This window comes from Bubalus bubalis, chromosome 9 (genome assembly GCF_019923935.1).
Source record: "Bubalus bubalis isolate 160015118507 breed Murrah chromosome 9, NDDB_SH_1, whole genome shotgun sequence".
In the NCBI taxonomy this organism is placed as follows: Eukaryota; Metazoa; Chordata; class Mammalia; order Artiodactyla; family Bovidae; genus Bubalus; species Bubalus bubalis.
The window spans coordinates 97,486,347-97,499,875 of NC_059165.1; the positions used below are offsets into that span (position 1 = coordinate 97,486,347).

At 41.7% G+C, this 13,529-nt stretch overlaps 1 protein-coding gene across 1 annotated transcript; it reads left to right on the forward strand.

The window, feature by feature from the left end:
- Positions 1 to 435: 435 nt before the first annotated feature.
- On the forward strand, positions 436 to 1,056 carry LOC123466183 (60S ribosomal protein L17). The gene has a single exon (XM_045166719.1). It carries the CDS (start codon positions 485 to 487, stop codon positions 1,037 to 1,039), a length of 555 nt encoding a protein of 184 aa, XP_045022654.1. The 5' UTR covers positions 436 to 484; the 3' UTR covers positions 1,040 to 1,056.
- Positions 1,057 to 13,529: the final 12,473 nt, after the last annotated feature.

Consider the following 13,529-nt stretch of genomic DNA (forward strand, 5'->3'; position numbering starts at 1 on the left):
TCCCTGGGTTGGGAAGACACTCTGGAGAAGGGAAAACCTACCACTCTAGTTTTCTGTCCTGGAGAATTCCGTGGGCTGTATAGTCCATGGTGTTGCAGAGTCAGACACGACTGAGCAAGTTTCACCTACAAATGTTTAATGCCTGGTATGACAAGGACATTGAGAGCAGGAGGAGAAAGGAGTGGTAAAGGATGAAATTGTTAGATAGCATTATTGACTCAATGGACATGAGTTTGAGAAAATTCCAGGAGATGGTGAAGGACAAGGAAGCCTGGCATGCTGCAGTCCATGGGGTCACAAAGAGCTGGACATGACTGTCCAAACAACAACAAATACCAAGATGATCATTATCTCGTAGAAACAGGGCTATATGCTTCCTGGACATTTGTCACGTGATGAAACACCCTTCACCTGGGAAGTTAAGGGACTGATTTAAATGTCCAAGGAAGCTTTTCCGGTAAGCGGCCTGAGGTGACCCCTAAAAATGGTGCGCTATTCACTTGACCCAGAAAACCCCACAAAATCATGCAAATCAAGAGGTTCAAATCTTCGTGTTCACTTTAAGAACACTCGTGAAACTGCCCAGGCCATAAAGGGTATGCATATCCGAAAAGCCACCAAGTATCTGAAGGATGTCACTTTAAAGAAACAATGTGTACCATTCCGTCGTTACAACGGTGGAGTTGGTAGGTGTGCACAGGCCAAACAGTGGGGCTGGACGCAGGGTCGGTGGCCCAAAAAGAGTGCTGAATTTTTACTACACATGCTCAAAAATGCAGAGAGTAATGCTGAACTTAAGGGCTTAGATGTAGATTCTCTGGTCATTGAGCACATCCAAGTGAACAAAGCCCCCAAGATGCGGCGCAGGACTTACAGAGCTCACGGTCGGATCAACCCCTACATGAGCTCTCCCTGCCACATTGAGATGATCCTTACTGAAAAAGAACAGATTGTTCCTAAACCAGAAGAGGAGGTTGCACAGAAGAAAAAGATATCCCAGAAGAAACTGAAGAAACAAAAACTTATGGCCCGGGAATAAATGCCGCAAAAAATAAATGCAAATAAAAGTAAAAAAAATAAAAAAATAAAAAAAATAAATGTCCAAGGAAAATGTGTCCATCAAGTCTTAAACCATTTCAGTACCATTAGATACTAGAATGGTCACAAACAAAATTTTGTTCTCTATGCTGCTGCTGCTGCTGCTAAGTCGCTTCAGTCGTGTCCAACTCTGTGAAACCCCATAGGTGGCAGCCCACCAGGCTCCCCCGTCCCTGGGATTCTCCAGGCAAGAACACTGGAATGGGTTGTCATTTCCTTCTCCAATGCATGAAAGTGAAAAGGGAAAGTGAAGTCGCTCAGTCGTGTCTGACTCCTAGCGACCCCATGGACTGCAGCCTACCAGGCTCCTCTGTCCATGGGATTTGCCAGGCAAGAGTACTGGAGTATGGTGCTCATTAAATATTGGGAGGAAAGAAATTGCACCAAGATATTTACACATGAACCTGAAAGGATGAGTTGTATGTGGCACCCACATTACAGTGATGCTTAGAATGGAGCTAAGAAGATGAGGACACTCATCTAGAGTCCGCCTGCCCTGATTCTCACCACCCCTGGTCCTGAGGGTCTTTTACCCAAAGTAATAGATCCTATAACCAGCAATTAGGGATAACATAAGATCATACAATGATTGATACTGAAGGACAGGGAAGCCTGGCATTCTGCAGTCCATGGGGTCACAAAGAGTCTGACACAACAGTGACTGAACAATATAATGACTGTCAGTGTTCTGTTTGCCTTTTACAAGTCTTTCTGCATACTTGCTATTCTGTAATGCACCTAATTACAAAGGAGAAAGACTACCATTGGCTATCATCACTGTCAGTCTCCTTTGGTATTAAAATCCAAGTCCCCTAAGTTTCCTTAGGAGGATGAAGGATGGGTCAAATGGGTGAAGGGGGGTCCAAATGCGCAAACTTCCAGTTATGAAATAAATAAGCCATGGGGTTTTACTGTATAACATGGGGACTATTTGCATATTTGAAAGCTGCTAAGAGAGTAGAATTTAAAAGTTCTCATCACAAGAAAAAACTTTGTAATCTTTTTCTTGAGTTTGTGATCTTGTGACTTGGTCTTAACTGGCTTCTTGCAATCATTTTGAAATATTGAGTATTGAATGTCTTCAAATATTGAATCATTTTGGTATACATCTGAAAATAATATAGTGTTATATGTCCATTGTCAGTCAACAATTTAAAATAACTCAAGGCAGATAGTGTCTTTGGAAAGATAAAAATGACCATATCATATGCAAATTGTTTAACTACACATGAGTATCTTCATTCTATCTGACTTTGGGGAAGATGGGCAGTTTGTAATTGTCTATAAGGGCTTCTGATCAACTGAAAGGCAGTCCAAATTCCATGACTCATATTTGAAGTATGATAGTTCGTAAAAGAGTCCCATGATTTTTAATAAATGTAGATTGTTCTCTTGCATTCTGACTTGCTTTATTCAGCAAAGTAGTAGAGAGTATATGAGAATGCCTGAGATTCTAGGTATTCCCTGGAGTGTGCTGTGTAAGTTAATGGATCAACTGCCTTGAAAGAGAGGAAAGTAATTTTGTCTCCTACTGATCTGTTGTGGGCTTCCCAGGTGGCATTGGTGATAAAGAACCTGCCTGCCAACACAGTATATGTAAGAGACCAGGGTTCAATCCCTGGGTGGGGATCGCAGATCTATCGCAGACTTCTTGGCACACAGAAACCCTTCAAATGACTACAATGAGTGAATTAATAAGCAGATGAGTGTACAAACCAGTATTTCTCCATTTTTGCTCATCAAAATCTCTGGGTGTCTATGACTCCCAAACCTTCAGCAACTCTTGTCCTCAAGGAAGTTACTATGTGGAAAGAAGATAAAAGAAATAAGATGTTAATATTAATAGAAGAGAGATAGAAAGAGAGGCAGAAAAGGAATATAAACTTTCTGCACATTAAATAACCAAGTCCAGACTTCCCTGCTGGCTCAGTCGTAATCAATCTGCCTGCCAGTGCAGGAGACAAGAGTTCTATCCCTGGTCTGGGAAGATTCCACATGCAGTGGAGCAACTAAGCCCATGCACCACAACTACAGAGCCCATACTGTAGAACCTGGAAATAGCAGCTACTGAGCACCTAGAGCTCATGTTCTGCAACAGAAGAAGCCACCACATTGAGAAACCCATACACCACAACTAGAGGATACCTGCTGCTCTTTGCAATCAGAGAAAAAAGCCTGCACAGCAACAAAGACCCACATAGCCAAAAATAAATTAAACGGGCAACATGCTCACTCCCAATGTTGAACCATCCCTAGTTCCAACAATTTAGCCTATTTGCTCTAGCCATGATATTTACTTATTCTTTCACTTTGGATCTTTCTTCCTTTCAGTTTTCATTTTTTATTGAAGTAGAGTTGATTTAAAATGTTGTGTAATCTCTGCTGAAGAGTGAAATAATTCATTTACACATATACATTGTTTTCTATATCCTTCTCCATTATGATTTATCACAGGATGTTGAATATAGTTCTCTGTGCTATACAGTAGGACCTTGTGGTTTGTCCATTCTGTCACCTGGGGTCTTTATCCAGGAAAGTATCAGCAATTGCTCTTCTAGTCCTTCTCTGAAATACCATCATACGTGTCTCTGACTTCCTGTCCTAATCATCTAAAGGTACAAACTTAAGGTAACTGAGAGACTAAATAGGGAAATTCCACATTTGCAAGAAATTTCACAAAGGATGAATTATCACACAGCTATTTTTCTGTGATGATAAGTAAAGATACTCAGCATCTTCTGATTTCCCTTTCTGGAATTTCTTCAACATTTATATTCCGAGTTCTTTCACTTCTGCTAAATACCTTTAATCTCTGAATGAGGAGATCCTTCCTTTTTTGTGCTCTCCCTTCAAACACTTGAAGACCTCCTTCCAGGACAGAGCAATGGGGTGTGTGTGTGAGCTTAGTCTTTTGACTGTTTGTGACCCCGTGGACTGTAGCCTTCCAGGCTTCTCTGCAAATGGGATGTTTTCCCAGCAAGAATACTGAAGTGGCTTGCCGTTTCCTCCTCCAGGGGATCTTGCCAACTCAGGGATCGATCCCTCATCTCCTGTGTTTCCTGCATTACAAGTGGATTCTTGACCACTGAGCTATCTGAGCAATGGCAGGTAAGAGGATAAAGACACTCATTCCTTTACCTCTGGTTACAGGGCCTAAGAAACTGGAAAGGAAAGAGTCAGGGAGTAGGCAGACACTAGACAAATGCCCCCTCTCTCCGTCTTCTCAGCATCACCTCATGGGTGACCCTCATCCTTTCAGGATCATACACAAACATCCTGGTGCAATTTTTCTCTTCTTATAAGTATTTATGAACACCAGGGAGGATAGTACTTTCCCAGGTAATGCTAGTGGTAAACAGCCTGCCTGCCAATGAAATGTGGGTTCGATCCCTGGGTTGGGAAGATCCCCTGGAGGAGGGCATGGGATCCACTCTAGTATTCTTGCCTAGAGAATCCCATGGACAGAGCAACCTGGCAGGCTGTATATATAACTGTATATAAATATATATAAACTCCATATATATAAATAACTGAGGTGAAATCTCACTCTGTTGTGGTAACTTCACACAAGTAGTGTAGCCATTCACCTTCCCAAGCAATTATCCTCTAGAGCTTTTTCTCCATAGACATCATAGGATTTTCTTTGCCTTGTGCTTAATAAGTCAATGCCCTTTCCACTCAATCACCTGTTTTTTCTACTTCCCACAACACTTACTGGGATATGCAGGCTTGCCAATATGGGATCACCACAGGGGCCAACTTCCCTGAACCCTGTTCTCTCATGGAGTGTGGGTGATGAAGGCAGAAGGTCTCTCCCACCAAAAAACAAGGATATAGGGCCAGACACATGGTTTGGGGTCTGTTGATTTCTCCTGGAGAAGGTATTAAGTGTCTTTGGTCTCGCACATGGAGGCCTTGGTGACTATAAGTTGATGTGTTACAGCTTTTGTGCCCCTAGAGACTGAATGCCTTCTGAAGCTTGTTAGACAAATTGATCAATGGATCTTCCATTCCCTGTTCAGTTTGACTCCTTAAGGACAAGGAGCACACAGGAAAGTATCTCTGACCTGCCCAGTTCCTTGTCCCTGTGAGACTTACAGAGGGTCTACCTGTGATTCCTCTATTTTGGGTCTGTTTACTCTGGGAAGAATTACTCTGGTCTCCCTTCAATCTCCTCTTTGAGACAAGTGTCAGCATTTTGGATTTGTATTTTCCACATTAGAAAGATTGCAGAGTACCAGAGGGCCCCAGGATTCACTAGGGTAGTTCTCAAACTTAAGCCTGCATCAAAATTATCTTGAGAATGTGTTACATCACACACTGCTGAGTCCTACCTGAAATTTCTGCCTCAGTAGATTTGGGGTTGAGTTTTTTGGGTGGCACTTAGTGATAAGGTATCCACCTGCCAACACAGGAGACTCGAGTTCAGTCCCTGGGTTAGGAAGAGCCACTGGAGAAGGAAATGCCAATCCACTCCAGTACTGTTTCCTGGGAAATCCCATGGACAGAGAAGCCTGGTGGGCTAAAGTCCATGGAGTTACACGAGAGTTGGACACAACTTAGGGACTAAACAACAACAACGTTTGGGGCTTAGCTCTAATAGTTTAGATTTTTTTTAAGTTTCCAAATTTTTCCAGTCCCCACGACAATCTTTTGAGAACCACTGTCCTGGGGTTCAGTTCAGTTCAGTTGCTCAGTCGTGTCCGACACTTTGTGACCCTATGAACCTCCAGCACGCCAGGCCTCCCTGTCCATCACCAACTTCTGGAGTCCACCCAAACTCATGTCCATTGAGTCGGTGATGCCATCCAACCATATCATCCTCTGTCGTCCCCTTCTCCTCCTACCCTCAATCTTTCCCAGCATCGGGGTCTTTTCCAATGTGTCAGCTCTTCACATCAGGTGGCCAAAGTATTGGAGTTTCAGCTTCAACATCAGTCCTTTCAATGAACACCCAGGACTGATATTCTTTAGGATGGACTGATTGAATCTCCTTGCTGTCCAAGGGACTCTCAAGAGTCTTCTCCAACACCACAGTTCAAAAGCATCAATTCTTCTGTGCTCAGCTTTCTTTATAGTCCAACTGTCACATCCATACATGACCACAGGAAAAGCCATAGCCTTGACTACATGGACCTTTGTTGGCAAATTCACATCTCTGCTTTCTAATATGCTGTTTAGTTTAGTCATAAGTTTCCTTCCAAGGAGTAAGCATCTTTTAATTTCATGGCTGCAGTCACCATCTGCAGTGATCTGGGAGCCCAGAAAAATAAAGTCAGACACTGTTTCCACTGTTTCCCCATCTATTTGCCATGAAGTGATGGGACCAGATGCTATGATCTTCGTTTTCTGAATGTTGAGCTTTATGCCAACTTTTTCACTCTCCTCTTTCACCTTCATCAAGAGGCTCTTTAGTTCTTCACTTTCTGCCATAAGGGTGGTGTCATCTGCATATCTGAGGTTATTGATATTTCTCCTGGCAATCTTGATTCCAGCTTATGCGTCATCCAGCCCAGCGTTTCTCACGATGTACTCTGCATATAAGTTAAATAAACAGGGTGACAATATACAGCCTTGATGTACTACTTTTCCTATTTGGAACCAGTCTGTTGTTCCATATCCAGTTCTAACTGTTGCTTCCTGACCCGCATACAGATTTCTCAAGAGGTAGGTCAGGTGGTCTGGGATTCCCATCTCTTTCAGAATTTTCCACAGTTTATTGTGATCCACACAGTCAAATAATTTGAGTATTATCCAAACTACCATAAAACTAATGGAAAAGAAGAAAACTTACACAAACATATACTTACATATATAATTTTTGTAAGAAAACTTACACAAAATTATATTAATTGTGGGTATATGTGTGTGTATGTATGTGTGTGTGTGTAAAAAATATGTATGTATAGAGAAGAGACTGGTAGAAAATGAAATGAAGTGTTGACAGTGAAAAATAATCCAATTGACTGAGGTTTTTCTTAATATATAGCTTCCCATCTTATCCCAGACTTACCTACTCAACATCTCCAGGAGAAGAGTTTGAGAATTTACTTTTTAAAAATATTTATTTATTTGCTTGCATAGAGTCTTAGCTGTGGCACACAGGATCTTCGTTGCAGCCTACAGATGCTCTAGTTGTAGCGAGAGGGCTCCGGACCTCAAGGGCTCAGTAGTTGTGGCATGGGGGCTTAGTTGCACCCACATGACACATGCATCATAGTTCCCCTTCCAGGGATACATCCTGTATTCCCTGAATTGCAAAGTGGATTCTTAATCACTGAACCACCAGAGAAGTCCTAACTGAGGGGTTACTTTTGAAAGAAAATACAATACATGTGAGAGTTGAATGGCAAAGAAGGCTGAGTGCCAAAGAATTGATGCTTTTGAACTGTGGTGCTGGATAAGACTCTTGAGAGTCCCTTGGACAGGAAGGATATCAAACCAGTCAATCCTAAAGGAAATCAACCCTGAATATTCACTGGAAGGACTGATGTTGAAGCTGGAGCTCCAATAATTTGGCCACCTGATGGGAAGAACTGACTCATTGGAAAAGATCCTGATCCTGGGAAAGATTGAGGGCAGAAGGAGAAGGGGATAACAGAGGATGAGATGGTTGGATGGTATCACTGAATCAGTGGACATAAGTTTGAGTAAACGCCACGAGATAGTGAAGGAAAGGAAAGCCTGGCATGCTGCAGTCTATGGTGTCACAAAGGGTCAAACACTATTTAATGGCTGAGCAACAACAGTTTTACTTTATTTTATGTTTATTGCATATAGACTCACAAGCTGGATCAAGATTGCCAGGAGAAATATCAACAACCTCAGATATGCAGATGATACCACTTTTGTGGCAGAAAGTGAACAAGAACGAAAGAGCCTCTTGATGATGGTGAAAGAGGAGAGTAAAAAAGCTGGCTCAAAACTCAATATTCAAAAAACTGGGATCATGGCATCCGGTCCCATCACTTTATAGCAAATAGATGGGGGAAAAGTGGAAACAGTTGCAGATTTTATTTTCTTGGGCTCCAAAATGACTGTGGATAGTTACTGCAGACATGAAATTAAAATACACTTGCTTCTTGGTAGGAAAGCTATGACAAACCTAGACAGTGTATTAAAAAGAGGAGACATCACTTTGCCAGCAAATGTCCATACAGTCAAAGCTATGGTTTTTCCAGTAGTCATGTACAGATGTGAGATTTGGACCATAAAGAAGACTGAGAGCTGAAAAATTGATGCTTTTGAACTGTGGTGCTGGAGAAGACTCTTGAGAGTCCGTTGGACAACAAGGAGATCAAACCAGTCCATACAAAAAGAAATCAATCCTGAATATTCACTGGAAGGACTGATGCTGAAGCTTCAATACTTTGGCCACCTGATGGGAACCACCAACTCATTGGAAAAGACCCTGATGCTGGGAAAGAGTGAGGGCAGGAGGAGAAGAGGCCAACAGAGGATGAGATGGTTGGATGGCATCACAAATTCAATGGATACGAGTTTAAGGAAACCCCGAGAGATAGTGAAGGACAGGGAAGCCTGGAATGTTGCAGTTCATGGAGTTGCAGTCAGAAACCACTTAGCAACTGAACAACAACAACATATAATATAAACAATATTCATGTTGCATATTTTATATTGTATATGTGTATATATAATTAAATTCATCATTTTAACCATTTTTATGTATAAAAGTTCTGTGGCATTGAGTACATTCACAATGTTGTGCAACCATTATCTCCATCTATTTCCATAACATTTTCATCATTCAAACAGAAGCTTTAAATCCATTAAACAGCGACTCCCCATTCTTCTCTCTGATTAGACCCCGAAAACCTCCTTTCTACCTTTTGTCTCTGTGAACTTGCGTATTCTAGATATATCATGTAAATGAAATCATATAACATTTATCCTTTTATGTCTGACATTAAAATACTTAATGGTAAACATTTCATTTAGTAAAATGTTTTCAAAATTCAACCATGCTGCAACATCTATCAAAATTTCACTCTGTTTTAAGATTGAATAATATTCCATTGGGTGTATATATCCCATTTTGTTTATTCTTACATTATTGATGGACACATGGCTTGTTTTTATCTTTTGGCCCCTGTGATTAATGCTGCTCTGAACACTGGTGTGAAAGAATCTGTTTGAATTCCTGCCTTCAATACTTTGGGGCATATACATACACAGAATTGATGAATCCTGAAAATATACCTTTAAAAGGATTTCAAGGGGCCTGAGCAGCTGTGGGGGCAACATTATTTAGCAGCAATGCCAGCAGTTCCAGCCTACTGCTTTACTTTTTAGCTGCATGAGCATAGGAACATAGTCATTATGCCAAAGAGAAAATCCCCAGAGAATACATAGGGGAAGGATGGATCCAAAGTAACTGAATAGGGGCCCACTAGGCAGTTTGCCAGGTTTTCAGCAAAACCTGCTTCTTCAAACCCTGAACCTAAACCAAGAAAAAAAATCTGCAAAGAAAGAACCTGGAACAAAGAGTAATATAGGGGCTGATTGTTGTTGTGTAGTTGCTAAGTCATGTTTGAATCTTTTTCAACCCCATGGACTGTAGCCCATCAGGCTTCTCTGCCCATGGGATTTCCCAGGCAATAATACTGGAGTAGGTTGCCATTTCCTTCTTCAGGAGATCTTCCTGACCCAGGGATTGAACCTGAGTCTCCTGCATTGGCAGGTAGATTCTTTACCACTGAGCCACCTGGGCAACCCAATGCTGGCTATAACCTGAGCCATATGCTTGAGTTGTTTTGAACATATTTGAACCCCCACCAGATGGTAGAATTTAAATGCATGCCAACTACAAGCACAAAGAGCCCAGAAGACTGGTTGGAACCAGAAGGTTGATGATGCTGACCCTCAATTACTCCATCACCAACCAATCAGAGAATTGTGTACCAGCTGATCATGCACTCCACAATCCTCTTCCTCACCCTGTCTTTAGAAACATTTCCTGGAAAGCCATCAGGGAGGTCTAAGCCATTTGAGCATTAGCTGCCTATACTCTTTGTTTGGCCTTGCAAATAAAGTCTGCACTTTCCTTTACCTGAACCTGAAGTTAGTAGATTGGCTTTTCTGGATGCAAGCAAGAGAACCCAGGTTTGGTTCAGTAACAGGATGGCTACCCTGAACACTGTTATATCTACTACTGAGAGATCTGTATGTAAGTTAAGAATAACAGCTAGAACTGGACATGGAACAACAGACTGATTCCAAATAGGAAAAGGAGTACGTCAAGGCTGTATATTGTCACCCTGCTTATTTAACTTACATGCAGAGTACATCATGCAAAACACCAGAGTGGATGAAGCACAAGCTGGAATCAAGATATCTGGGAGAAATATCCATAATCTCAGATATGCAGATGACACCACCCTTGTGGCAGAAAGTGAAAAGCAACTGAAGAGCCTCTTGATGAAAGTGAAAGAGGAGAGTGAAAAAATTGACCTAAAACTCAACATTCAAGAAATAAAGATCATGGCATCCAGTATGACCACTTCATGGCAAGTAGATGGGGAAACAATGGAAACAGTGACAGACTTTATTTTGGGGGGCTCCAAAATCACTGCAGATGGTGACTGCAGTCATGAAATTAAAAAACTTGCTTCTTGGAAGAAAAGCTATGACCAACATAGACAGCATATTAAAAAGCAGAGACATGACTTTGTCAACTGTCTAGTCGAAGCGATGGTTTTTCCAGTAGTCATGTATGAATGTGAGAGTTGAACTATAAAGAAAACTGAGTGCTGAAGAATTGATGCTTTTGAACTGTGATGTTGGAGAAGACTCTTGAGAGTCCCTTGGACTACAAGGAGATCAAATCAGTTCATCCTAAAGGAAATCTATCCTGAATATTCATTGGAAGAACTGATGCTGAAGCTGAAGCTCCAGTACTTTGGCCACCTGATGAAAAGAACTGACTCATTGGAAAACACCCTGATGCCAGGAAAGACTGAAGGCAGGAGGAGAAGGGGATGACAGAGGATAGGATGGTTTGATGGCATCACCAACTCAATGGACATGAGTTTGAGCAAGCTCTGGGAGTTGGTGATGGACTAGGGGGCCTGGTATGCTGCAGTCCATGGGGTTGCAAAGAGTGGGACATGACTGAGTGATTGAACTGAAATGAACCCTGAACACCCTTCCTTCCAGCATGCAGAACCTATGGAAAGTACAAATTGGTCTCAAGCAGAGGCTAAGTTCCATTTCCTATCTCTCTCCAAGAGTTTAATCTCTTAGGACTGGGCAGAGAGAAGGGGTAACTAAATATCTTTTTTTTTTTTCATTTAGTACTGGGGTGTGGCCAATTACAAATGTTGGGATCATGAAAGGTGAACAGAGAAGGCATTTAGCCATACAGATACATGTATTCATTCTCCCTCCAAACTCTCCTAGGATGCCACATAACATTGAGCAGAGTTCCATGTACTATACAGTAAGTCCTTGTTGGTAACCCTTTGAAATATAGCACTGTGTACGTGTCTATACCAAACTCCCAAAGTATCCCTTCCCTTCTTCTCTGGCAACCATGCATGACTGGTTTCAGTTGTGTCTGACTCTTTGCCACTCTATGGACAGCAGTCCACCAGGTTCCTCTGTCCATAGGATTCTCCAGGCAAGAATACTGCCATGCCCTCTTCCTGACAACCATAAGGGAACTGAATATCTTGAGTCATGGAGATTGTATCTTTCTCTAAGTCAATGCCTTCAAAATGGCAGGACCTTCAATTGGAGTAACTTGATGCCAGTTGGGACAAGAATAAAATCAAGCCCTGTGGTCTTGGAGACAGTTGCAGTCACACTTGGAAGGGATGGATGCATGTTCAGGGGAGCCGCAGGTGCCATAATGCACAGAAACATGGAACACCATCTGCTTCATGGATTGAAAATAAGGAGAGTGGAACTGGGTGAGTGCCTTGCAAAAGAGGTGAACAGTTTACCACCTTCTTTCTCTCTGTGTCTTTCCATGTCTTACTGATCTAAGAGCTTTGCAGGAACTCTGCTATTCTCCATGTAGCTCCTTCAGTAAACCCATATTTGACACAATTTGTGGCAGTTTTAAGACACGGTTTGCAAATTCTTTTATATTCCTCTCCCTGGTGGCTCAGCAGTGAGGGAGGTCTCACTTCAATCCCTGGGTCAGAAAGATCCCCTGGAGGAGGAAATAGCAACACACTCCAGTATTCATGCCTGGGGAATTCCATGGACAGAGGAGTCTGGTGGGCTACAGTCCATAGTATCACAAAGAGTTGGACATGACTAAAGCGACTGAGCACATGTGAAAGTGAAGTCCATAACCCCTCTCTTGAATCAACTTGTAATTCTAAGTATGAATTGTAGTTAAAACTATTAATATCTACTGTCTCTAAAGAGTTTGTTGCTCAGTCTATTGAAATGTCAGTTTCTTAGTTTTAAAATAGGGCCAGTAAGAATCACAATTTTCCATAATACTTTTAGAATCAAGAATCAAAGATCCCAGCTCTGTGTTCTCACATGCTCCTACATTCAATGGCACAGGTATAAATCTCTTTCCTTATCTCTGTTGACTCTACCCAATTTAATTTTTATTTCATGCAAGCAGTTTCTCCAGGGACTAAGGGTGCAGCAAAGGGGGAGATACTGGTCAAAGGATCCAAACTTCCAGATAGAAGATGAATAAATTCTGGAGATCTAACTAGAGTCAGGGCTTCCCTAGTGACTCTGACAGTAGAGAATCTGCCTATTTAGAGAATCTGAAACTGCCTATGCAGAAGACCCAAGTTTTATCCCTGGGTCAGGAAGATCCCCTGGAGAAGGAAATGGCTACCTAAGCCAGTGTTCTTGACTGAAGAAGTGCATGGACAGGATTACAGTCCATGAGGTCACAGAGAATCAGACACAACTGAGGGACTAACACTTTCACTTTTTCAAATGGGAAGGGAATTCAAAAAGAGGATATATGTACGTATGTGTGTGTGTATATATATATATATATATATATATATATATATATATGTCAGATTCTATATCCGATTCACTTTGCTATATAGTGAAAACTAACACATTGAAAAGCAACTATACTCCAATAAAAATTAATTTTTAAAATGTATTTATTCATGTATAACAGCCGTTGCTGCAAAGGGCAATGTGTACATGAATATGTGGAAGGGAAGGTTGCAGGATCTCAAGCTAGAAAAATAAAGATGTATCTTTAAAATAATAAATTTTGATCTTTAAATGAGAGATAACATTCCATGGCAGGTGGAAGCTTTGCTGCTGCTGCTGCTGCTAAGTCGCTTCAGTTGTGTCCGACTCTGTGCGACCCCACAGACGGCAGCCCACCAGGCTCCGCTGTCCCTGGGATTCTTCAAGCATGAACACTGGTGTGGGTTGCCATTTCCTTCTCCAATGCATGAAAGTGAAAAGTG

Bases quoted from the DNA above. Each gene is read 5' to 3' on its own strand.
- LOC123466183 (XM_045166719.1), top strand. From the start codon at position 485: ATGGTGCGCTATTCACTTGACCCAGAAAACCCCACAAAATCATGCAAA.